General features: G+C 46.0%; 1 protein-coding gene across 1 annotated transcript in view; it reads right to left on the bottom strand.

The window, feature by feature from the left end:
- Window positions 1-2,892: 2,892 nt before the first annotated feature.
- VAT1L (vesicle amine transport 1 like) overlaps window positions 2,893-23,222 on the bottom strand; it is a 191,740-nt gene continuing 171,410 nt past the window's right edge. Inside the window, exons 8-9 of the mRNA XM_031003006.3 lie at window positions 11,065-11,148; window positions 2,893-5,404 (exon numbers count right to left, since the gene is read on the bottom strand). Coding sequence (XP_030858866.1) covers window positions 5,306-5,404; window positions 11,065-11,148 — 183 coding nt within the window. The 3' untranslated portion in view covers window positions 2,893-5,305. The remainder of the gene's footprint in view (window positions 5,405-11,064; window positions 11,149-23,222) is intronic.

Below are 23,222 nucleotides of genomic sequence, written 5' to 3'. Positions count from 1 at the left end.
CCATCTTGTATTTCAGCTACACTGTTCTATTCTCTGCTCCTCACATTTCTTTCCTCCTTGCTCATATACAAATGTTTCCTATACCCCAAATGGCTTTTGAAATGTTAATACCCTAACCTCCTTCAAACCTTTAAAAATTAATTTGGGCTGGGCAGGGTGGCTCACATCTGTAATCTCAGCACTTTGGGAGGCTAAGGTGGGAGGATCGCTTGAGCCCAGGAGTTCCAGAGCAGCCTGGACAATATAGTGAGACCCTGTCTCTACAAAAAATTAAAGTTAGCTGGGTGTGGTGGCACACACCTGTAATCCTAGCTACTGGGGAAGCTGAGGTGGGAGGATTGCTCGAGCCTGGGAGGTGGAGGCTGCAGTGAGTGGAGATCATGCCACTATACTCTCCCTGGGTGACAGAGCGAGACATTGTCTCAAAAAAAAAAATTATTTCCAACTCCTAGTAGATTTCTTTCCCATTTCCAGTTATAAGTGAACATGTGGATTTAGTTTTAGTTTTTGTAGGTGAGCCATTTTTAAATGTGACAGTGCACCAACACTGGCTGGATGTAGCCATGAGATTCATACAGAGAATGTGAGCATTAAATAAGAACATACAGCACTTTGGGAGGCTGAGGCAGGTGGATCAACTGAGGTCAGGGGTTCGAGACCAGCCTGGCCAACATGGTGAAACCCCATCTCTACTAAAAGTATAAAAATTCGCTGGGCATGGTGGTGCGTGCTTGTAATCCCAGCTACTCGGGAGGCTGAGTCAGGAGCATCACTTGAACCTAGGAGGCGAAGGTTGCAGTGAGCTGAGATCACGCCACTGCATTCCAGCCTGGGTGACAGTGAGATTCAGTCAAAAAAAAAAAAGAAGTATACAACAAAGGTCGAATGCAGTGGCACTTTGGGAAACCAAGGCGGGAGGATCGCTTGAGCCCAGGAGTGTGAGACCAGCCTGGGCAATATAGGGAGACCCTTGTCTTTACAAAAAATAAAAAAGCTAGCTGGGCATGGTGGCATGTACCTATGGTCTCAGCTACTTGGAAGGCTGAGGTGTGAGGATTGCCTGAACCCAGGAGGCTGAGGCTGCAGTGAGGTGTGATTGTGCCATTGCACTCCAGCTTGGACAATGGAGCAAGACCCATTCTCAAAAACAAACAGACAAACAAAACAAACAAAAACCCACACATAAAACCAGGAAACTTAGTAGTGTGTGACTTCCTAAGAATTTCACCAACAGCGTGACTTTCTGCTTTGTCAATTCTGGTTTATATATGTGATGTTTTACTGACATAGGCCTGACTGTTTTGTTGGCTTCCTGCTGAGAAAGATGGTAAAGCACAATACACCCTCCCCAGCCATGAATTCCTCTTTTGTGTAACCCTAGCTGGTGGATATTTACTTCTTAGTATCTCTTTGGTAACCTTGAGGATTTAAGATCATGAAGATGAAAGCCGTTGATGAGACATGTGAGTTTCAAAATCAGTATGTCACCAAACACTTGTATGGAAGGTAAGAAAAATAAATATGCTTCTGGACATGCATATTATTTGCTACCAAGCAAGACAAATTTACAAGCACATCCTTGAAATCAGAGAAAACCAAATCCCTAACGGGTTTCGAGTGAACAAGAGATCGCTAATTTGAATTGCGTTATATTTTACCCTTATTTAAGGTTCAAGGTAGCATGATCAGGTGGTTAAGAGCATGAATTCTGGCGGCAAAAGTATGGCTGGAAATTGGTGAGTTCTAGCTTTCACTTAGTAGCGTGTGATCTTAGGAAAGGGCGCAGGCTCCCTGTGTTTCAATCTTGTCACCCGTATGTGGACATAATGATAGACCTTACCTCTTAGGGCTGTGGGGAAGGCATGTGAGTTAATATGTGGACAGTTTTTAGCAACATACAGTAGGTTGCCTTATACATGTTTGGCATTATCATTGTTATTTTATTCTTTTTTTTCTTTTTTTTTTTTTTGAGGGACAGAATCTTGCTCTGTCACCCAGGCTGGAATGCAGTGGCACCATCTCAGATCACTGCAAGCTCTGCTTCCCGGGTTCACGCCATTCTCCTGCCTCAGCCTCCCGAATAGCTGGGACTACAGGCGCCTGCCACCACACCCAGCTAATTTTTTGTATTTTTAATAGAGACGGGGTTTCACCGTGTTCGCCAGGATGGTCTCAATCTCCTGACCTCGTGATCCACCCACCTCGGCCTCCCAAAGTGCTGGGATTACAGGCATGAGCCATCGCGCTTGGCCTATTGTTATTCTATTATCGTTATCTGTATCATCACTGTCATCATGATCATATGATAGTTTTTTTTGGTTTTGTTTTGTTTCTGAGACTGAGTCTCGTTCTGTCACCCAGGCTGGAGTGCGGTGGTGTGATCTCAACTCACTGCAACCTCTGCCTTTCGGGTTCAAGTGATTCTTCTGCCTCAGCCTCCTGAATAGCTGGGATTACAGGCATATACCACCATACCCAGCTACTTTTTGTATTTTTAGTAGAGATGAGGTTTCACCATGTTGGCCAGGTTTTCTCAAACTCCTGACCTCAAGTGATCCACAGGGTCGGCTTCCCAAAGTGCTGAGACTACAGGTGTGAGCCACCGCGCCTGGCCCATAGGATGTTTTCTATATATATATATATGTATATATATATATATATATATATATTTTTTAACCTAATGGTTTTACTTTCTAGTTTGAGGGAACCTGAAAGTGATTTTAAAGGCTTTCTCCTCTTAACCCCTATTTTCTCCATGTGGTCTTTAGTTTCTTATCTGGAGATGCTCCCCTTAGGTTTTTAACTTTTCCTGCTTCAGTTCCCCATTCGTTGCATATTTAATAGTGCGACTGCTTATCCAGCAATGAATTATGTGGAATAGCAGATGCCAGGTGAGGTTTTGCTATGCTGAATACTTTATTTATATTTTTATGTAAACATAATTTGCTTTGTAGGCACAATATAACAAAAGCTCTAAAGCCACAAAGACATTAGACAATGTTTCAGTTCACTTCAATCAAGCTTAAATTACAGAGAAGCCTTCACAGTTCCTTTAAGGCAGACTGAGACATTCTTTACACTTCCTTCAGAAAAAACAATTAAGAGACAGGAAAGAAGGTGCTTAAAATGAGAATACGTTAAACAATTAACTTGCGTCCCCCAGTTCTTCATGGCAGAAATTGGTCTTATTTGTCAAACTCTAGTTTTCTCGTTCTGTATTCTGAAAGGGTTTTCTTTAACCATCTGGAGTAATTTGCGATTACTGGATTAACTTTGCTAGTTAAACAAAACCAAACCAAACCCAGATTTGGTAGGGGTGGTGGGGGAGAGTGCCTTTTTATGCCTCTCCTCTGGACATAACAAAGGCGATATGAATTCTGAATGTGGCTGAGTTCCCACTTCCTGGGGGAAGGAGAGCCCTAGTATGGCCAAGGGCTCTTCACTCCTTCAGCTCTGGAAAATGTCATTTTTGCCCAACTTACTAGGAATGCCACTTGGATGACAGTTCTCCCTAAGACCCCCTTTTCAGCATGGTTACGGGAGAAACAGCCAATAATATACCACTTAGCAAAGGTAATAGGGGAATAAATGCCCCATTATCTCTCTAAATGGCCCAGAACTTGAATTTTGACGAGTCCTGGCGTAGGAAGAAAAAAATGATGTTGGTGTCCTCCTTTGGGATACTCTCACCCCTTGGTGCCTCAGATGAAAGCACCCTTTCTTGTCTTCATATTTTACATACACATTCACAATGAGGAGACACGCTTCAGATAAATATTTGGCATACATAACTCATCATCATAAGCTTACGATAGGAAAAAAGAACACGAATGAGGTGACATTTGCTACAAAAGGACTTTGGAAATCAGGGAATTGCTAAGATGCATTCGTTCCTACCACTTGCGGAAAGGGTTGGGTCCACCCTAAGGCTTTTTGGTGGAGAAACTGGGCAATGTAAAATCCCTCTGATGTTTTTCAGAACACAAAGTTGGGGTACTAATCCCATGAGCTCCTGGTATCTCCAGATTGGTTCGTGAGTGATAGTTAAGCATTTTAGCCAAAAGGACTGGAAGGATGGAGTGAGGAGCTCCCTCTCTTTCTCGAAGGTAACTGTATTCACCTCTCAAGCACAGTCAAATTGCATGGGGTTGGGGTTCCTTAGGAGCTGAAAAATTGAACAAGGTGTGTGAGCAGATGGCTTGTTCCTTGGTTTCCAAAGAGCAGGGCGCTGCAGATTCTACACCGGGGTTTATATATGGGAGGGGAGGAACTGTACATCTGGCATCAGATGCTGAATATAAACCTTTTGTATCCCTAGAGTTTGTTACATGTTGGGACATGCTTTGGCAAGGAAGGAGATGCTCCTTGACTTTTCCACCTATGGTCTGCAAGGGAACTCTTCTTTGGGAAATCCATGGTCAAAGTGGTCACTTTCCACCAGGAATTGAAATTTACAGAATTGGTAATGCAGGTGGCAAGTGTGCAAACACCAGCAATGCTCAGGAATGACTTCTGAATGCGTCTCGTATGTGGTGTTTTCTTAAAATTGAAACAGATACGGAGCAGGAAGAATCCTGCCCATGAGATGTATTTTGGAGGATAAATCTTCACAGCAGGTCCTCAAACTCATGCTGTTGACCCATTGTCTACTGTGAAAAATCCATACCTGCCTCCCTGTGTTTACAGATAAGAGCCAGTGAAAGGGTCAAAAACTGAAGGGGTAGAAGAGAATGGCTCAAACTTTTGACCGTAGTTGTCTCTTAAATGGAGAGAGAAAAAGTACTACTAGGAGAGTTTATAAATTTGTGGGCTCATGAAAACATCTGGCCTACTGTCTTTCTGCCGGCCAAATTGGCAAGTGTTCTCATCAGAGGCATGGGTGGCCAGCAGCAAAAAAGTGTCACTGGCCTGAAGAATTCTAGGAGCTGGACAGGGCTCTGTGATAACACCTTTCCATCCAAACTTGTCTTTGCCCACGTCTGGTCTCTTAGGCATTGGGCCTGGGACTTGTATTAATTTGCAAGGCTGTTCTAGAACTGTCAAGAAGAACCCACAGATGGATGGTTTTGATACAGGGGAGAGGGGAATGTGTAATACACAGATAGGAGAGGGACATAATACTGCATGGCATGGGATTGGCACTTCAAAAAACAACAGTGATCAACAGCTTTTTAGCTCAGCTGACTGCAGACAAACACGACACGCACTGGACTACAGCATTTGTTCACTGGGGCACAGAAGAGTTTTCTCAGCCGGGTCCTCGTCTTCCAAACCATCCTTCACATTCTCCCACCTGGGTCTTCGGTTACTGGATAAAGGGCATCCGCTCCTTGTTCTCGCTGTCTCCTTCGTGGTCCTCCTCCTCTTCCCCTGCTTCACTGGTCTCTGTGCTATCATTGGCCATCTGTAATTCAAAAGAGGATGTTATTGAGGGTTGTGCAACCCAGCCTCGTCATCTCTGAGCATCTGACAGAGTCCCATGGGAGGACTTCTTGGGGGCTAGGAACTAGGGTTGCTTGTTTCCCTGGAAGGCAATGCAGGATTAGCTGTCATATGTTGGGCGCCCCGAGAGACGGTGCTGAGATAAGGATTTGAATACCAGTATCTGGAATTTGGGAGATGATCCCAGGAAGCACTAGCAGGGGAGTGAAGAAATGAGACGAAAAAGGGGAAGAATCCAATGCAGGGTATGTTAGTAAGTTGGTTCCTGTGTGGGCAGTGGGACTTAGTCCTGCTGGGGACCTCTGAGAGACCCTGGGGGACACATCTTAGAGCTGTCTCTTCTGAGGGAGGAGGAAGCCATGTTATGGCTAAGGGCTGCTCTCAGGGGAGGTGAGTTATCTCCCTGCACCCCACGCAGGTTCTCTGCAAAACTCAAGCATGCTCTGGTGACAAGAGTTAGCTCTCAGGCAGAGAGGGGCAGGTGCCCACAAGAGGTGCCCCTGGTGCGCAGGGGACCTGAATGCCAAGGGGAGGTGGGAGGGGTATTGAGAGCATCAGCTGCACAGAGTCCCCAGGGTTGAAGTCTTGATGCTGTCACTTACGAAGAGCAGATACAACAACCAGAACAAAGGTGTATTGATCTACTTTTTGGTCTCTCTTCCCCCCACTGGAATATAGTTTCTGCGAAGACAGGGATTTTGCCTGACTCTTTTTCTTTTGTTAATCACTGGTACCTGGCATAGTTATGATTACCCCTCTGGGTCTTCATTTCCTCCATCATTACAGTGGCGATAAATCCACCTACCTTATAAATTTGTTTTAAGAACCAGGTGAAAGAAAATGGAGTAATGTATCTAAAGAGTCTAGCAAAGGGCTGAGCATATGACAGAGGCTCAGAACAAATTAGTTCTGTCCATTAACATCTCCCTACCTAATCTGTGCCTCAGATTTCTTTTCTGTTCTTATCCCCTGATCTAGATTGGGCCCCAGATCTCCCAAACTTGAGTCCCTGGCTGCTTCATGGCTTATTCTGACAAACAGGAATTTGGCCCCTGAATCTCAGCTCTCCCCATGTTGTCTCACCTGAAGCTGGGTTTTCCCTCTTGGCCACACCATGTGCAGTGCCTTCTCCCTGGAATGTCATTCCTCTACCCCCTATGCCCAGTTCATCCAGTCCATACCTATGTTTCCTTTAGGGCTCATCCTGCTTCCTCAAGAAAGCCTTTGCAGAATTCCCTAACTGGAACAATCTCCCTATTATGAGCTTTCACAGCCCAAATACCTCTTCTTTGTAGCACTGATCAAGAGCTGCAATGTCCCATTTATATGAATGGCTCATTGGCCAATGTCCATTTGCCCCTGCCAAACCGTGGACACCACGGGAGAGGACCATGTCTCTGCAGTTTTCTTCCCTACAACTAGGTACATATGCAACAAGTGTTTTAGGATAATGAAGAACTAACCAGCTAAGCTGTCCCTTAGTAGTGTATATTATAATACATAGTCACCAATATGCCAATTGGCTCACAGACATTGGTTCTTTTAATCTTCTCTATGACTCTTTGAAGTAGCAGCAATAGTAGTAATTATTGTTGTTAGTTCTGTTCTACAGCAGTGGAAAGGGAGACCCTGAGGTGATGTGAACACAGAACCCATAAAGGCAGCAGAGGTCAGCAGCCTTCAGGAAAGGCCACCTCTGTTCTCTGGGGCACTGGTCAGATGGCCAGGACTGGGGCAGGGCTGCCCGCTGGTACTGTGGGGTCTGGAGGCAGCAGTTCTGCCTCTGCTCTGACCTCATGACACATCATAGGATGAGTTTCGACTTTGCTTTGGTCCAGCGTCATTCAGAGGAGGCTCTCAGCAGGAGAGACTCTACTCTTAGTGCTCCCCAGGAAATTTACTTCTGGAGCTGCCAATAGCAGTCGACTTCCCCTGCCTGGGTGCTGTCCACACGCCTTAGAGCCCAGACTATTCTAGAGGAGCACTGTGTGTCCTGCAGCATGCTGGCTGGGCAGATTTGGGGCTGAGTGAGGGCTGAGAGTGGTCATGGCCGGGCGCGGTGGCTCACGCCTGTAATCCCAGCACTTTGGGAGGCCAAGGCGGCCAGATCACCTGAGGTCAGGATTTCAAGATCAACCTGGCCAACATGGTGAAACCCCATCTCTACTAAAAATACAAAAATTAGCCGGGTGTGGTGTGGTGAGCACCTCTAATCCCAGCTACACTAGAGGCTGTGGCATGAGAATTACTTGAACCCGGAAGGCAAAGGTTGCAGTGAGCTGAGATCACACCACTGCACTCCAGCCTGGGTGACAGAATGAGACTGTCTTTAAAAAAAAAAAAAAAAAAAAGGTGGTCATTCCAGTCTCTGCAGGCGCCTCTGTCCCCTCCTCCAGCACCTGCTGAGTGAACAGCGACACATCCTGCGGAGCCTGGAGCTTGAGTTGTTTCCTCTTCCGTCAGGTGCTAACCCTAAAATGACCTCACTGGATCCCTCCTGCGTCTCCATGTCTTCTGTTTAACCTCAAGACATGCTCCCTTTCCTTCAAGTCTGCTTTTCCGTCTAGATAGGCCGTAGCCTCTTTTCTACCACGTGGTTGCTCCCAATACCCATTCACTACTGTCTTTTTGTTTCTTTAGGTCCCAGTGATAAAAGCCTCCAAGGGGTCCGGGTACAGTGTCTCATGTCTATAATCCCAGCTCTTTGGGAGGCCAAGGCAGGTGGATCACTTGGGGTCAGGAGTTAAAAACCAGCCTGGCCAACATGGTGAAACCCTGTCTCTACTAAAAATAATAAAAAAAAATTAGCTGGGTGTGGTGGCATGTGCCTGTAATTCCACCTACTCAGGAGACTGAGGTGGGAGAATCGCTTGAACCCAGGAGGCAGAGGTTGCAGTGAGCCGAGATCGTGCCATTGCCCTGAAGCCTGGGTGACAGAGTGAGACTGCATTTCAAAAAAGAAGCCTTCAGGAGGTTCAGAAACAAGGACAATGACATTGTGTGTGGCACAGGCAGATCCTGTGCCTTTACCCTGTAACGTGGATTTTTCAGCATCTGCTCCAGTAAGAATCCTCCCTTGGTAAGACAGGCCTTCCTATCAGCCCGAGGACTTGGGAGCAACTCATGTGTGATGGACACAGGAGCATCCCAGGGTGGGAAATTGGGGCCAACTATTTTCTTGAAAGCCGTAAGCTTCCAGGATGGGCCTAGAGCCTGTCTGCCTTCTCCAAATGGGACTGAAATAGACTTGGTCATATGTTTAAAGACTACAAAGAGGTATACAGGAGACTCAGGATCCAAGTCACTCCCTCCCCTCCCTCTCCTTGCCCTGTCATCTGCTTTGAACAGCCCTGGAACTTAGTAAGTATTTAATAAGCTATATCCATGTTGTATCAGTCACTTAACAAGAGGGCGTTTTACAGTGTTGAAGGTGTCCTTCATTGAATGAAATGACTATCATACCCAAATTACATTATGGTTACAAGTGAAGGAAATACTTTTAAAAATACACACTCCTGGCCGGGTGCGGTGGCTCATGCCTGTAATCCCAGCACTTTGGGAGGCCGAGGTGGGCGGATCACAAGGTCAGGAGATCCTGGCTAACATGGTGAAACCCCGTCTCTACTAAAAATACAAAAAAATTAGCCAGGCATGGTGGCAGGTGCCTGTAGTCCCAGCCACCTGGGAGACTGAGGCGGTAGAGTGGCATGAACCTGGGAGGTGGAGCTTGCAGTGAGCCAAGATCGCACCGCTGCACTCCAGCCTGGGCGACAGAGCGAGACCCCATCTCAAACAAACAAACAAACAAACAAACAAAAAAACACTTTACATGACAATATGCAAGAAATTTTAGTTTTTTTTTTTTTTTTTAAAGAACTGATGCAGCTTCAAGAATCAATGTGTATGTAAATGAAGAAACAAGAAACCCTTCCCTAATATTTTTTCTGTTAAAGATGACCTGGGGGCCAGGCACGGTGGCTCATGCCTGTAATCCCAACACTTTGGGAGGCTGAGGCGGGCGTATCATGAGGTCAGGAGTTCAAGACCAGCCTGACCCACATGGTAAAACCCCATCTCTACTAAAAATACAAAAATTAACCTGGTGTGGTGGTGGGCCCCTGTAATGCCAGCTACTCAGGAGGCTGAGGCAGGAGAATCGCTTGAACCCGGGAGGCGGAGGTTGCAGTGAGCCGAGATCGTGCCATTGCACTCCAGCCTGGGTGATAAAGTGAGACTCCATCTCAAAAAAAGATGACCTGGAACTTAGTACATATCAGACAATGCTTTATGAATGCTATTCTAACTGAGAACTTATCAATCTCCACTTTATAGACAGGGGATCAAAGCTGAGTAGTCATGTAACTTGCCCAGGTCATAAACAGGGGCTCAGGGTTTTGAATCCATGCAGTCGGATGGTCTGTGCACTGACCACACCACTACATAGTCCCTCCTCGAGAGGCCCTGGGGAGAATAGGTGGGATGTGAGTTTGACATGCTATACTCCTGGTGGTATCCCTGGGATATAAGGGTTTTATCCTGGTAAGAGAAAAAAAAATCACAGCTGGGTGTGGTAGCTCACGCCTATAATCCCAGCACTCTGGGAGGCCGAGGTAGGCAGATTGCTTGAGCTTAGGAGCTCAAGACCAGCCTAGGAAACATGGTGAGATTCTGTCTCTAAAAATAATATAAATAATATTTTAAATTATATTTTTATTATTTATATTTTACATTATTTTTATTATTTTATATTATTATTATTATTATCATTTTTGAGACAAAATCTCATTCTAGTACCCCAGGCTGGAGTGCAATGACACAATCACGGCTTACTGCAACCTCTGCCTCCCAGGTTCAAGCGATTCTCCTGCCTCAGCCTCCCCAGTAGCTGGGATTACAGGCACCTGACACCACACCCGGCTAATTTTTGTATTTTTAGTAGAGACGGGGTTTCACCATCTTGGCCAGGCTGGTCTCAAACTCCTGACCTCAGATGATCCACCCACCTCAGCCTCCCCAAGTGCTGGGATTACAGGCGTTAGCCACCTCGCCTGGCCAATAATAATTATAATTAGCTGGGTATGGTGGTGCTCTCCTGTAGTCTCAGCTGCTCAAGAGCCTGAGGTGGGAGGATCACTTCAGTCAGGAGGCGGGGGCTGCAGTGAGTTGAGATAGTGCTACTGCACTCCAGCCTGGGTGACAGAGTTTAAGACTCTCTCTCTGAAAGAAAAAAAAAAAAAAAAATCTGTGGAACCATCAGGGAGCATCTCGGAAGCAGCTGGCATCATTCTGTTAGGAACATGAATGTGAAATTATTGAAATTTTCCAGGAATTTCTCCCAAGAGCTAGCAGCTGTAATAGACAGGTCTGTTGTTGCTATGCTTTCCTGCCTATGCCTTCGTATTGCTTTTGACATGCTCTCACTGAAGCACTGGCCTTTCCTTTTCAGCATTCATCTCAGTTTGTCATGAATCCCTCATGTATGACATCATTTGATTACCCCTGGTCTCCTCCACTAGCCCACAGGCTACCTGTACTTCCTTCTACCCGACCCGTGTCTGCATCTGATTGACCCGTGGTGCTCTCTCGCGTGGAACTGAACAGACTCCTCTGCTTTTCACTCACCAGTGGAGTTGGGGTCTTTTCTACATCCAGAATTAACTTGCCAATGTTCCCTCGGTCGTGAATCCGCTGCATGGCCTCCTTCACCTGCGCGAAAAGGTGAGAAACAGAGGTGCTGGTTAGGCGAGATGTTCCCCAGTTAAAAAGGGGGCCTGGAACACTCAAACTGTCAAGTGACCACCAGAGGGCGCTGCGGCTCAAGTTTAGTGGCTAAGAGGTTGCTGTTGGACGTTGGGGTGCAACTACATTCTGGTTGTGCCATTCACACACAGTGATCTTGTGCAAACATCTTCTGGGTCGAAAAAGTGAGGGTGACAGCTCTTGAAATAAGTAGATGAACATTCCTTAAAAGGGTGGGGGAAGGTTCTCTGGAGTTCTCAGAATTACCTGCTGCAGGGTGGCAGGGTGCATTAGTCAGATTCCATTTGGACCAATAGAGATATTTTCTGAAGGTCATTTGTGCCCTGCTTACTTCAATGTTATTTAACTGTGACTCATAGTTGGGCTACATTGACCCATTACTCAAGGCTGAACTGAACTCAGGAAAATTCTCACGATTCTGATTATTGGGAGGAAATGTTGTCTCTATCTAAGTGCAGTTTCCCCTCAACACTATAGTATTCTCCCCAGGAAAGAGGGCCTCCTGTTTCTTTTCAAATGTTGGGGGCTTGCCAGGCCAACAGGTGTCTCCTGGGACCCTCTGAAACGGCAAGGTTGCGGCAGAATCCAATTTGCCTTTCGAGCATTTCATTCTGTTGCCATGTGGAATTCCAACTGTTGAGGTGGGGTTGGGGAGGGAGGCATGAGAGTTAAATGAAATCCAGAAAGGGCAACATGGAGCTTGGTGCTTGGTACAGGCCCATGCTCCACATCTCAATGAAATCTGCGTGGAAATGCAACATCTCTTGATTAAGAAAAAAAAAAAGTTTTAATAGATCTAGCCTAAATATTTTTCCTGAAGTCTCAAATGTTTAAAATTTGTGTTCATTCAGTCCAAAAATATTCATTAAATGTTGCTTCTAGCCTAGATGCTATGGTTAAACAAAATTAGAAAGTAAGATACAGTGCCTGCCTTTGAGGAACTCACCCTGTGGCTGATTGATAGAGCAGTGTTTGCTTGTATGAAAACCGAAGCCTTCTACACATTTGGATAAGAACTTGACACAACTATTAAAATGTTTGTATTCTAATTGCTTTTCTGGAACTTTATCCTAAAGACATAATTTAAATTATGGGGAAAAAAACTTATTACACAAAAGATACTCAATTATAGTATTGCTTTTTATGGCAGAACATTGAGCAACTTATATGTCCCAGAGTTAAGGGGATGATTAAGTAAATAATGACTCTCACATGTGTCTACTGAAAGGAAATGATATGTGGCTGTTAAAGAAGATAAAGATATATACAGCTAATTACAAAGACTACATAGCAGAATTAAATGTTGTAATATTGCTAAATGAGAACTGACATGCATATTTAAAATGTTTTAATCTCTAGCTCCATAAAAACACACATATACTAAAATAACTAGAAAGGGCTCTGGATATATGATAAAACATCATGTAGAAGAAATGGATGTCTTTTAACTTTAGCGTCAGTCTGGTAACATATTATCAAATCAGTATTTAATATAAATGCACTTTTAAATGCAGTCTTTGGACAACCTGGCAGTGATCGGAATCAACCCATTTTTGGGGTGACAGGGTCTTGCTCTGTTGCCTTGGCTGGAGTAAAGCGGTACAATCACAGATCACTGCAGGTTTGACCTCCTGGTCTCAAGCAATGCTCCCACCTCAGCCTCCCAAGTAGCTAGGATTACAGGCAAGTGTCACCACGTGCTCAGCCAATTTTTTGCCTTTTTTTTTTTTTTTTTTAGTAGAGATGTGATTTTGCCATGTTGCCCAGGCTGCTCATGAACTGTTGGCCTCATGTGATCCTCCCCCGTTGGCCTCCCCTAAGTGCTGAGATGACAGGCAGGAGCCACTGTGCCCGGCCCTGATCTCTAATAGTGTCATATGATTGTTAAAATTTCTTGACCCTAATACATAATTCAGTAGATTCCTTTTATTTTTGTAGTGAGCTCTGCTTTTCAAAGGTTTTCACATTTGTTCATTATAGCTATTACCCACCAGGAATCTTCATATATTGTAGCAGACACCTTCTAAAATGGTTGTCAGTCATCCCCATTGCCTGGTACTCATCCCCTCCCCGTGAACATAGGCTAGACCTAGTGACTTGCTTCTAAGCAACAGAATAGAGCAAAAGTGATGATACATCACTTCCAAAATTAGGTAATAAAGGACCGTGACTTCCATCTTGCAGTCCCTCTTTCTCTAACTCTTGATGCTTCCTTGTTCTGATGACTCAAACTGCCATGTTGTGAGCTGCCCTATGGAGAGGTCCACATGGCAAGAAACTGAAGGCAGACCCCAGCTGACAGTCAATGAGGAGCAGATACCCTCAGTCCAAATGCCAGTGAGGAACTGAATCCTGCCAACGACCACAGAGACCTTGGAAGCAGACCCTTCCCCACTTGAGACCACAGCCCCAGCTGACACCTTTGTCAGAGGCATTTGAAACAGAGCAACTCCGTCCTGAGTGAGGGCTAGGAAAATGAGGCTGTGACTTGCTGGGCTGCATCCCCAGTGAGTTAGGTATTCCTAGCCTCTAATGCTCACGGTTAAGGGAACAGATTGATAATGTTTACTAAACAGACCCAGACTCTGGAGTGTCCTGATAACGATATCTCGATATCTTGAGAACAGAAGCATTCCTAATTTTGCTTTAAAGATAATAATATCAGGCCAGGCATAGCGGCTCACGCTTGTAATCCCAGCACTTTGGGAGGCCAGGGCGGGCAGATCACTTGAGGTTAGGAGTTCAAGACCAGCCTGGCCAACATGGGGAAACCCCATCTCTACTAAAAATACAAAAATTAGTTGGGCGTGGTGGTGGGTGCCTGTAATCCCAGCTGCTTGGGAGGCTGAGGCAGGAGAATTGCTTGAACCCGGGAGGTGGAGGTTGCAGTGAGCTGAAATCGCGCCACTGTGCTCCCGCCTGAGCAACAGAGCGAGACCGTCTTTAAAAAAAAAAATTGATTCTTGCAAAATACAGTAATTAAGAAAATTAATCCTTTATCACAAACCCTTGTAGCAGAACCTGTCCCCATGCTCTTTTTTTTTTTTTTTTTTTTTTTTTTTGAGATGGAGTCTCACTCTGTTGCCCACTCTGCAGTGCAGTGGCGTGATCTTGGCTCACTGCAAGCTCCGCCTCCCAGGTTCACGCCATTCTCCAGCCTCAACTTCCTGAGTAGCTGGGACTACAGGCGCCTGCCACCACGCCCGGCTAATTTTTTGTATTTTTAGTACAGATGGGGTTTCACCTTGTTAGCTAGGATGGTCTTGATCTCCTGACTTTGTGATCCGCCTGCCTTGGCCTCCCAAAGTGCTGGGATTACAGGCGTGAGCCACCGCGCCCAGCCCATGCTCTTTTTTTTATCCTACATTTAAACAAGCATTGTACCCAGGGTGAACGTGTTCCTCCTCTTTCAGGAATGCACTACTCTGTCTATGGCGTAGCTATTGTTTCACCACTTGACTTTCTTGAACTTGTTTTTGCTTTGCACTGTGGACTGGCCCTGAATTCTCTCTTGTGTGAGACCCAAGAGCCCTGTCTTGGGGTCTGGATCAGGACCCCTTTCCTGTAACACCCCGATTGCAGCCTTGTGAGAATCAAAGGACCAACTAAGCTGTGCCCAGATTCCCCACTCACAGAAACTGGGAGATCATAAGTGCCTCTAAGTTTGTTGGGGGTGGGGGAGTTAAATGCAATAATAGATAATATATTCTTATCTCACATACATAATTATTACCTTGCAAAATATATCCCCGTTTTACAGATAATGTACCCTGATGCTCAAAAATAGAAGCAATTTACCCAAAGATTACGTAGTTAATTGTGACACAATTGTGGTTGGCACTCAGGGCTGCCAGACTTCAAAACCAAAGCTCTTTCCCAGTTCTGCCTAGTCCGTAGTGCTTTGTTTGACTCTCAAAGGCAGAGGAATGAGGTAGGTAGTGTCTCACGTCATGGCTCTCCAGCATTCAGTTACTTATCACCCTGGCAAGTTATTAGCATCTGAAAACTCCTTGGAGACTAGGAACAACTTTTAAGCTGCCTCTCCAGTAAGACAGAGCCCAGAGAAACTGAAAAGCTGTTTTCTCACCAGTTAAAGCTTATTGTGATGCTAGGAGAAAAAGCTCCCTGCAGGGCTGCCTCTAATCTGCATGCTTTTTGGATATTTCTTTCTGAAACGAACTGACTCCTTGAAGTCCCTTACGGAAAGGATGGATAAAGGATTAGCAGTATTTCCAAGAGGCCATTTAAGTAGCCTGACCTCCTATTCACGCTATGTGCATTTCTATCCTCTTGTCAGGCTGCTCTTGGAGCCTTTCTAATGACAATGTTGAAGGAAAGAAATGATACAGTTCTTGATTAATTCTTTCTTAGGCCGCCATATGAGGCCCTTTGCATAAGTTGCTTCCTGTTATCCACACACACCAAGCCTCTTAGAAGTGTCTGCATCAGTTTCACAGAGGAGAAACCTGATGATAAGCAGAGTTAAGCATCACAATGATTAGCTGAGTTAAGCACCACAGTTTCACAGATAAAACATCCAAGGTTCTTGCCTCTGGTGCCCATCTGAAAGGTGGTGAGAACCATGGGGGATCTGAGAGGGCAGCTTCCCCTTCCTCTGTTGTCAACACCCCAAACTGCTCTCAAATAACACCTTGGCAAAGCAAAGTCTGCGCAAAAGAGACATTGCTCCCAAATTACCGTTTATAAGTGGAAGCACCCCAACGGGGGTGACAGTGCCCAGAAGATAGTGGTGATGGGCTCCAGAAAGCTCAGTAGCACGTGGGAGACTTGTCTTCTCCGTTGGGACCACCAGAGGTGCTTTTTTTTTTTTTTTTTAAGTACTCTTCTGCTTAAAACCCTTCCCCATTGTATTCAAGAGAACTGTCTAGTAGACCTGCATTGCCTAATACTATAGCCACTAGTCAATGTGGCAAGTGCGCATCTGAAATTTGGCTAGTAAAAATTGCCATGTGCTGTCAGTGTAAAATTCACACCAGACTTCACAGACTTAATCATCATTAAAAAAGAATCCAAACTATTTCAGTAAGAATTGTTGACATTTATTACATGTTAAAATAACAATTATTAAAATTAGTTTTTTGTAATTTTGAAAATATGGCTAGAAACTAGAAAATTTAAAACTTTGCATGTGGCTCACATAATTCTGCTGAACAGCACTGGACTGCATGTTTCTGGAGCTGGTAACTGTTGCCTTTTCTGGCTTTATTGCTTTTCTTCACCTTTTATCACACCCTCATGTCCACCACTTACGATGTATCTGAAGTTCACTGGGCTCTCTGCACTGTGTCTCTGTACGTCCTGGGTCCCTTCCTGGAGTGCCCTGGTCCTGAGCTACCTTGGATTTGTCTTGCTGTTGTTGACTTGGATGTGAGCTCTTCTAAGTATTTGCCCTCCACCCTCAACCTCACAGTCTCGCCCAAGCACTTACCCCTTCACACCTCAGTTGGCTAGTGATGTCAACCTTACCCCAGCCTTGTAAGTTACACATGAGCCTCTCCTCTCCATTGCAAATCAATAGAACAGTGCCATCTAAAATAAATATAAAGCGAACCACAAATGTGGCTAAAAATTTTCAAATTAACCACGTCAAGAAATGTAAAAAGAAACTGGTGAAATTAATTTTGAGATATTTTCTTTAACCAAATATATCTAACATGTTATTTCAATATATACTCAATATAATGAAGTAATAATTTACACTTTTTTGGGGGGGACTGTTTGGAATCTAGGGTGTATTTTACACTGAGAGTAAATCTCACTGCAGATGAGCCACACTTGAAGTCCTCATTGGCCTCCCATAGCTCATAGCTACCATATTGGGGATTGCAGCTCTATATGGGCAGGACAATGGTGTCTACCTCAGAGTCCATAGTGCAAAAGGACATCTGTCACACAATAGCTTCCGGGATGAATGAATGAATGAAAAAGTGGATATGTGGAGAAAGTGAGACGTCATGTGGCTGAGCCTCACCTACAGGTCTTTGTCCTGCCTACCCCACATCCTAGAGCCCCTGGCCTCGGCAGCTATCTCTTGGTGGCCTGCTCAGTGCAGCCTGGGTAGCCCAGCGGAGTCTGTTCATAATCAGGACCATGGTCCCACACCCAGTCTGGGATGCCACGGCCAGCTGCGTGGCTGGCCATATCTGGTCTTGGCAGCTGGATTTTCCAGGGCTGGGATTCTGGATTTACTCAGGCCATCTCCAACAGAGCTGGTTTCCCATCCAGAGAGTGGAGGGAGGAAATCTGAGTCATGTCATTCAAGCACCTTAAGATGCCAACATTCTAAGCTCAAAGGACATCTGGACTTTCTCTGACACTTCTGCTGTCTGGGAGGCCAATTTGACAGCATCCCAAGTGCATGGTGGCAGGAGGCAGTGGGAGCATTCCAGGGCTGAATCCTGGCTCTGCTTTGAGTTGGTAATATCATTCCAACAACTGGCTTCCTCTCTCTGCATCTCATCTTATGTGAGTGATAATAGCTATACTACTCATTCGTTCACTCATTCATTCATTCATTTATTCATTTGTTCAGTCATTCAACAGAACCAAAGCCCTGGGCCGGGAGCTGGCTGAAACAGATGTTCTCTGTGTGTCCTGGGGGAATCACAGTTTCCCTTATTAAATAGGCTTATCATAATCATAAAAAAAATGTGCTACAGGCAGGCGGGGTGGCTCATGCCTGTAATCCCAGCACTGTGGGAGGCCCAGGCGGGCGAATCACCTGAGGTCGGGAGTTCAAGGCTAGCCTGACCAACATGGAGAAACCCTGTCTCTACTAAAAATACAAAATTAGCCGGGCATGGTGGTGCATGCCTGTAATTCCAGCTACTCGGGAGGCTGAGGCAGAATTGCTTGAACCGGGGAGGCGGAAGTTGCGGTGAGCTGAGATTACGCCATTGCACCCCAGCCTGGGCAACAAGGGCAAAACTCCATCTAAAAAAAAAAAAAAAAAAAAAAAAAGTGCTACAAAGGGAGTGAGCAGTGTTCCACGATGGAGAATAGATGGTGAGGGGTTGCGGGAGAGTGACCCAGTTAAACAAGATCCCTGGGGAAAGCAGACAGAATGACCTCACACTCCCAAGCCATCCATTCCCTAATCTCCAGAACCTGAGGATATGTTTGTTACCTGACATGGCAAAGGGACTTTGTAGAAGTGATTAAGCTAAGAATCTGAGATGGGGGACTATCCTGGATTATCTGGGGGCCCCATGGAACCACAACGATTCTTGCAGGAGGGAGGCAGGAGGGTTTGGCTCAGAGAGCAGGTGATGGGACAAGGGAAGCAGAGTTTGGAGTGATGCCCTTGCTGGGGGGACCGTGAAGCAAGAAAAACGCACGTGGCCTCTGGAAGCTAAAGAAGGGAAGGAAATAAATTCTCCCTTAGGGCCTCCACGAGGAACGCAGCCCTGCTGACACCTTGATTTTTGGGCTTTCAGAACTGTAAGATAATACTTTTATGTTATTTAAGCCACTACATTTGTGGTCATTTGAACAGCAGCTTACAGGACACTAATATAGGTGGGTTTAAGGAGGTGATGGGTGAGACCTGAAGAGCAGTTAGGAGTGAGCCACAGAAAGAGCTGAGCAATAGGGATTCAGGGAGAGGGGGAACATATGCTTTGGCTCCAGGTGGATCTGAATCCGACGTGGGATTCTCTAAGAGGAGGCCAGAGTGGTGGAGAAAAATACAAGGGCAGGTGGAGGGGAAGGCAGCGGCCAGATCCTGGGGTCTGGAAGTGGAGAGTGTGGCAGATCTTGAAGTCCCTAAGCAGCCACTATTTGCACCATGGAAGTCCCTTTTGTAAGACTTTCGGTTTTGTTCTGAAGGTCTTCACGTATTGCGAAGACGTCCTCTTTGCTAGTGAGACAGCTCGTCTCTGATTGCTTCAAATCATTTCTGTGCTGGGAAGTATCACAGAGAAGTGAACATCACTTTCCCATGGCTTCCCCAATATTCCCCTGTTTACCAAATGCATATGCCTTTCCTGTGAGGACCCCAGCCTGTACTGTGGAGCCACGGGAGTCTCAGGAGGGATCCAGGCTCCTGCATTCTCTGACTGTGTGACTTCAGGCAGTTGCCCCAGCCTCTCTGTGACACTGTGGGTTTTTCCCCCCTTTATTTTCTACAAAGTGAAGGTAAGGTTTTGTATCAGTTTCCTATTATTACTGTAACAGATGACCACCAACAGTGACTTGAAGCACAAATTTATTATCTTACCATTCTGGAGGTCAAAAGTTTGAAATGGGTTTTACAGGGTTAACATCAAGGCTCCGGCAGGGCTGCATTCCTCCCTGCATTTGTTTCCAGGGAGGAATTCATTTCCTTGACTTTCCCGTCTTTAGAAGAAGCCCTTGCATTTCTTTGCTTGCAGGTCCCTCCCACCATCTTCAAAGTCAGCAGGGTAGAGCTTCAAATCTCTCTGACTCTCACCCTCCTCCTGCCTCCCTCTTTGAAAAACCCAGGAGGATCTCCCCATCCCCAAGTCCCTAACTTAATCTCATCTGCAAAGTCCGTTTTTCCATGTGAGGTACCAGATTCACAGGTTCTGGGGATGAGGATGTGGGCATGTTTGCGTGGTATTATTCTGCTCGGCCCAGGTTCTCACCCACCTAATAGAACTGCCGTGAAGGTTGAGGGCAGATGTCTGTTAAGCATCTGACGCAGTTACTGGCTCCACTAGAAGCTTCTTTAGGAGAAAACTTGAGGATCCAGCGCCCTCTACTAGATTTCCGAAAGCTATCTATGTCCTCCTCACCCAGAACCCTAAGATTGTTTCTTTTCTTGTTTTGTTTTTGAGGCAGAATCACTATCTGTTGTCCAAGCTGGAGTGCAGTGGCATGATCACAACCCACTGCAGCCTCTACCTCCCAGGCTTAAGCAATCCTCCTGTCTCAGCCTCCCAAGTAGCTGAGACTACAGGCACGAGCCACCATGCCTAGCTATTTTTTCTTTTTCTTTCCTTCCTTCCTTCTTTCCTTCTTTCCTTCTTTTGTAGAGAAAAGGTCTTGCTATGTTGCGCAGGCTGGTCTTGAACTCCTGGATTGAAGCCGTCCTCCTGCCTTGTCCTCCTGATGTGCTGGGATTACAGGCATGAGCCACTGCTCCCAGCCTATTTCTTTCTTTATAGGATGGTCCCGCCTATGATATACTCAAGGCCACCTAATAAAAGGGGGACTCCAACTGGGTTCTGTTTGACTCCCAAGTCCAGAGGAGAGATTCTACTCTGAGACCTGGGCCCCACTTAGAGGGGCCTACCCTGGCCTTCCTCTGCCTGCATCCCTACCTATGTCGGCACCCCTACCTATGGCTCCCTTTGGTTGGAGCCAAAGGGACAGCCATGCAAAGCAAACAGTCTCCCCCAACACATACACTTCTAGACCATGCTTTGGGTTCCTGGCCTTCCAGAATTCTATTCTCAAATGGCCCCAAGACCACATGGGGACTTTTTCCCACTACATGGGCAGGACCCCTCCTGGTGGTGTGGGTGGGACTCTGGGGTGGAGACAGAAGGGGACTGACCACGGGCTGGGATCCTCCATTTGCACTCTTGCCCAGGGCCCTGCAGATGTGAGGGGTGGGTCTGGCTACAGGACACAGTGATTACGTGGCATGACTGGCAGGTTCTGGAAATTAGGATGTGGGTATGACATAGAGACTGAGGAGAGAAAGAATTAGAGATGACTCACAGCTGACCAGGAAGACTATGATGCTCTAGACACACTAGTCAGAATGGGGTACCTACCCAGTGAGGGATTTGTCACAATGCAATGATGATAATGACAAAAATGATGACAACAATATTCACATCTGTATAGCATTCCCATCATCTTTGCTGAGCTTCATTTTGGAACAACAAACCTTAGGTTCCGAGATGCTAAGTGTTTCACCTAAGATCACCCAGCTGATAGTGGAGGAGCTGGGAGTAAGGCCAGAAGGCAGGGGGCCAAGCCCGGGCTTTTCCATTAGACCTGGTTTCCTCTCCAAGGAGAAGAGGCTGCATTCATGTCTAGTGTTGTGTTTGAGATCCTGGATGGGCAGCCAGGGGAAAATGGCAGGAAATTCCTGGGTATGGGTCTTAAGAGAAAGAATGAGGTTGAGGAGGCCAATCTCGGATCATCCTAAGTCAAATGAACAACCGTTGTGCCACCTGGCTGTTGTGAGTCACAGACTGATCCAGTCCTCGAAAAGAAGAGGGCCATGGAAACCTTGGAGAACAATGGTTTCTTCTCCCACCTCCATCTCTAAAATGTAGATCAGAGATTGGAATAGGCCCAGGGATCTGAGAGCCAGGAGTAGGGCAAGGTAAGGGAACAAGAAGGTGAACAGATCCGAGGGAGGAAGGAGAAAGACTGGCAGGAAGCCCTTGAACCTGGGTCATGGTGATTTAGAGAGGGTTGACTCAGCAAAGTGGAGTGGGCAGGAGCTAGATCACAGTGTACCAAGGAGAAGCCCCCTTGGTGACAGCCTGGAACTCCTGTCTCCAACTTTTTTGCTTCTCTGTGAATAGACGCACAGCCAACAAAGACTCTTGTTCCTCAAGCCCATCCTTTTTGAAAACTGCCCCAGCTGTTTCCCTCAAGGTTAAAGACAGACAGCAGCACAGGAGCTGCAGCATCCTGATAGATGCTCTCAGAAAAATTTATTCAAAAATATTTCACTCTGTGTAGCTAGACTCATTAATGCAGAGTTCCTGATTTGTTTATTTAACCCCAGTGGATTGCAACCCACTGGAGCTGAACTCATGCCATCAGTTCATGCTGTCAATGAAGTTGGCTGGTGTTCAAGACTCAGCGCGTGACCCATGGGGAAAATTTAATTGGCTCACCCCATGCAAGCAGAGGAGCAGTAGTCACAGTCATTTCTCAGCAGTAGTTATAGTCATTTCTGTCTGCAATAAAATTAGGAGAGGTGGGGTGGCTGGAAGCCTCAATCAGGGCTGAGGAGGGGTCCTGGGCTGCAACCTTGGGGTCTTGGTTATCAATAGGGGGTTCCTCCCCTCTTCCATTCTCTGGCCTCTATTCATTCCCCCATGGACTATATCTACTGGGCTCCTTGTCCCATGGCTTCCAGTTGGCTTTGGCCAATGAGAGATCCTGGTAGATCAGAAAACAGGAGGAAGGAGAATGAAGATATTTCCCCCTTCATTCCTGCCTTGTGATGGGTCTCTGGAAGTAGCTATGCCTCTTCACAACTATAGCTCCTGCAAGGTCCTAGCTTTCGCTCCGCAATCTGGTAATGCCTTTGCTTCTTCATGCCCCTTCAGGCCCAGGGTGGGTAATATCTTCCTACTGTGGCTAGTTTCTGGGCATCTCAACATCCCTGTTGAGTTGGTTTCCTTAACTCTGATACCTTTAGAACCCCAGGTAAGTGTGCTGCTTGCTTCCTGCCAGGGTACTGACTGATATATTTGGCTCCAAGCTTTTTTATTCAACAAATACACTGAGTGTGTACTAACTGTTAAGCCCTGGGAAGACAGTGGCAAGCAAGCCAACCCCCTACAAGACCCCCTAAGCTGGTGAGGCTTTTATACTCTCATGGAGCCATGGGCTTTATCCAAGAATGACTCAAACAAATGTAACATTACCACTTGGTAAGATGGTGTTATGAGGATGTGGATGGGGATTTGACCTGGTTGGGAAGATCAGGGAGTGCTTCTCTGAAGAAGTGATAATTGAGCTAGGATTTAGAGGATGGATGGGATTTAGCTATGGCAAGAGGAGAGAGAGAAGACCATTCCAAGCAGAGGAAGTAGAATATGACAGGAGAGACTGAAAAAAGCCAATGGCCTTGGGGACAAAAGAGCAAAAGTCAAAGTGGGGAAAAATTCTGGAAAGTAGTTGGGGACTTTGGTTACTACATTCCAAAGAGTTTCCATGAATGTGGTTGCAAATCTAGAACCTCCTATCTCTCCTCACCTACCTGAGTGGTTAGTTCCTTCACACTTGGGCCATGAGGGTTAATAATCCTCAGTCTTTGTTTGGGGCTTCATTTAGTGCTT

This window comes from Gorilla gorilla, chromosome 18 (assembly GCF_029281585.2).
Source record: "Gorilla gorilla gorilla isolate KB3781 chromosome 18, NHGRI_mGorGor1-v2.1_pri, whole genome shotgun sequence".
Lineage (NCBI taxonomy): Eukaryota > Metazoa > Chordata > Mammalia > Primates > Hominidae > Gorilla > Gorilla gorilla.
The sequence above is the reverse complement of the archived record's forward strand: the minus strand, read 5'-3'. Positions and strand labels throughout refer to the sequence as shown.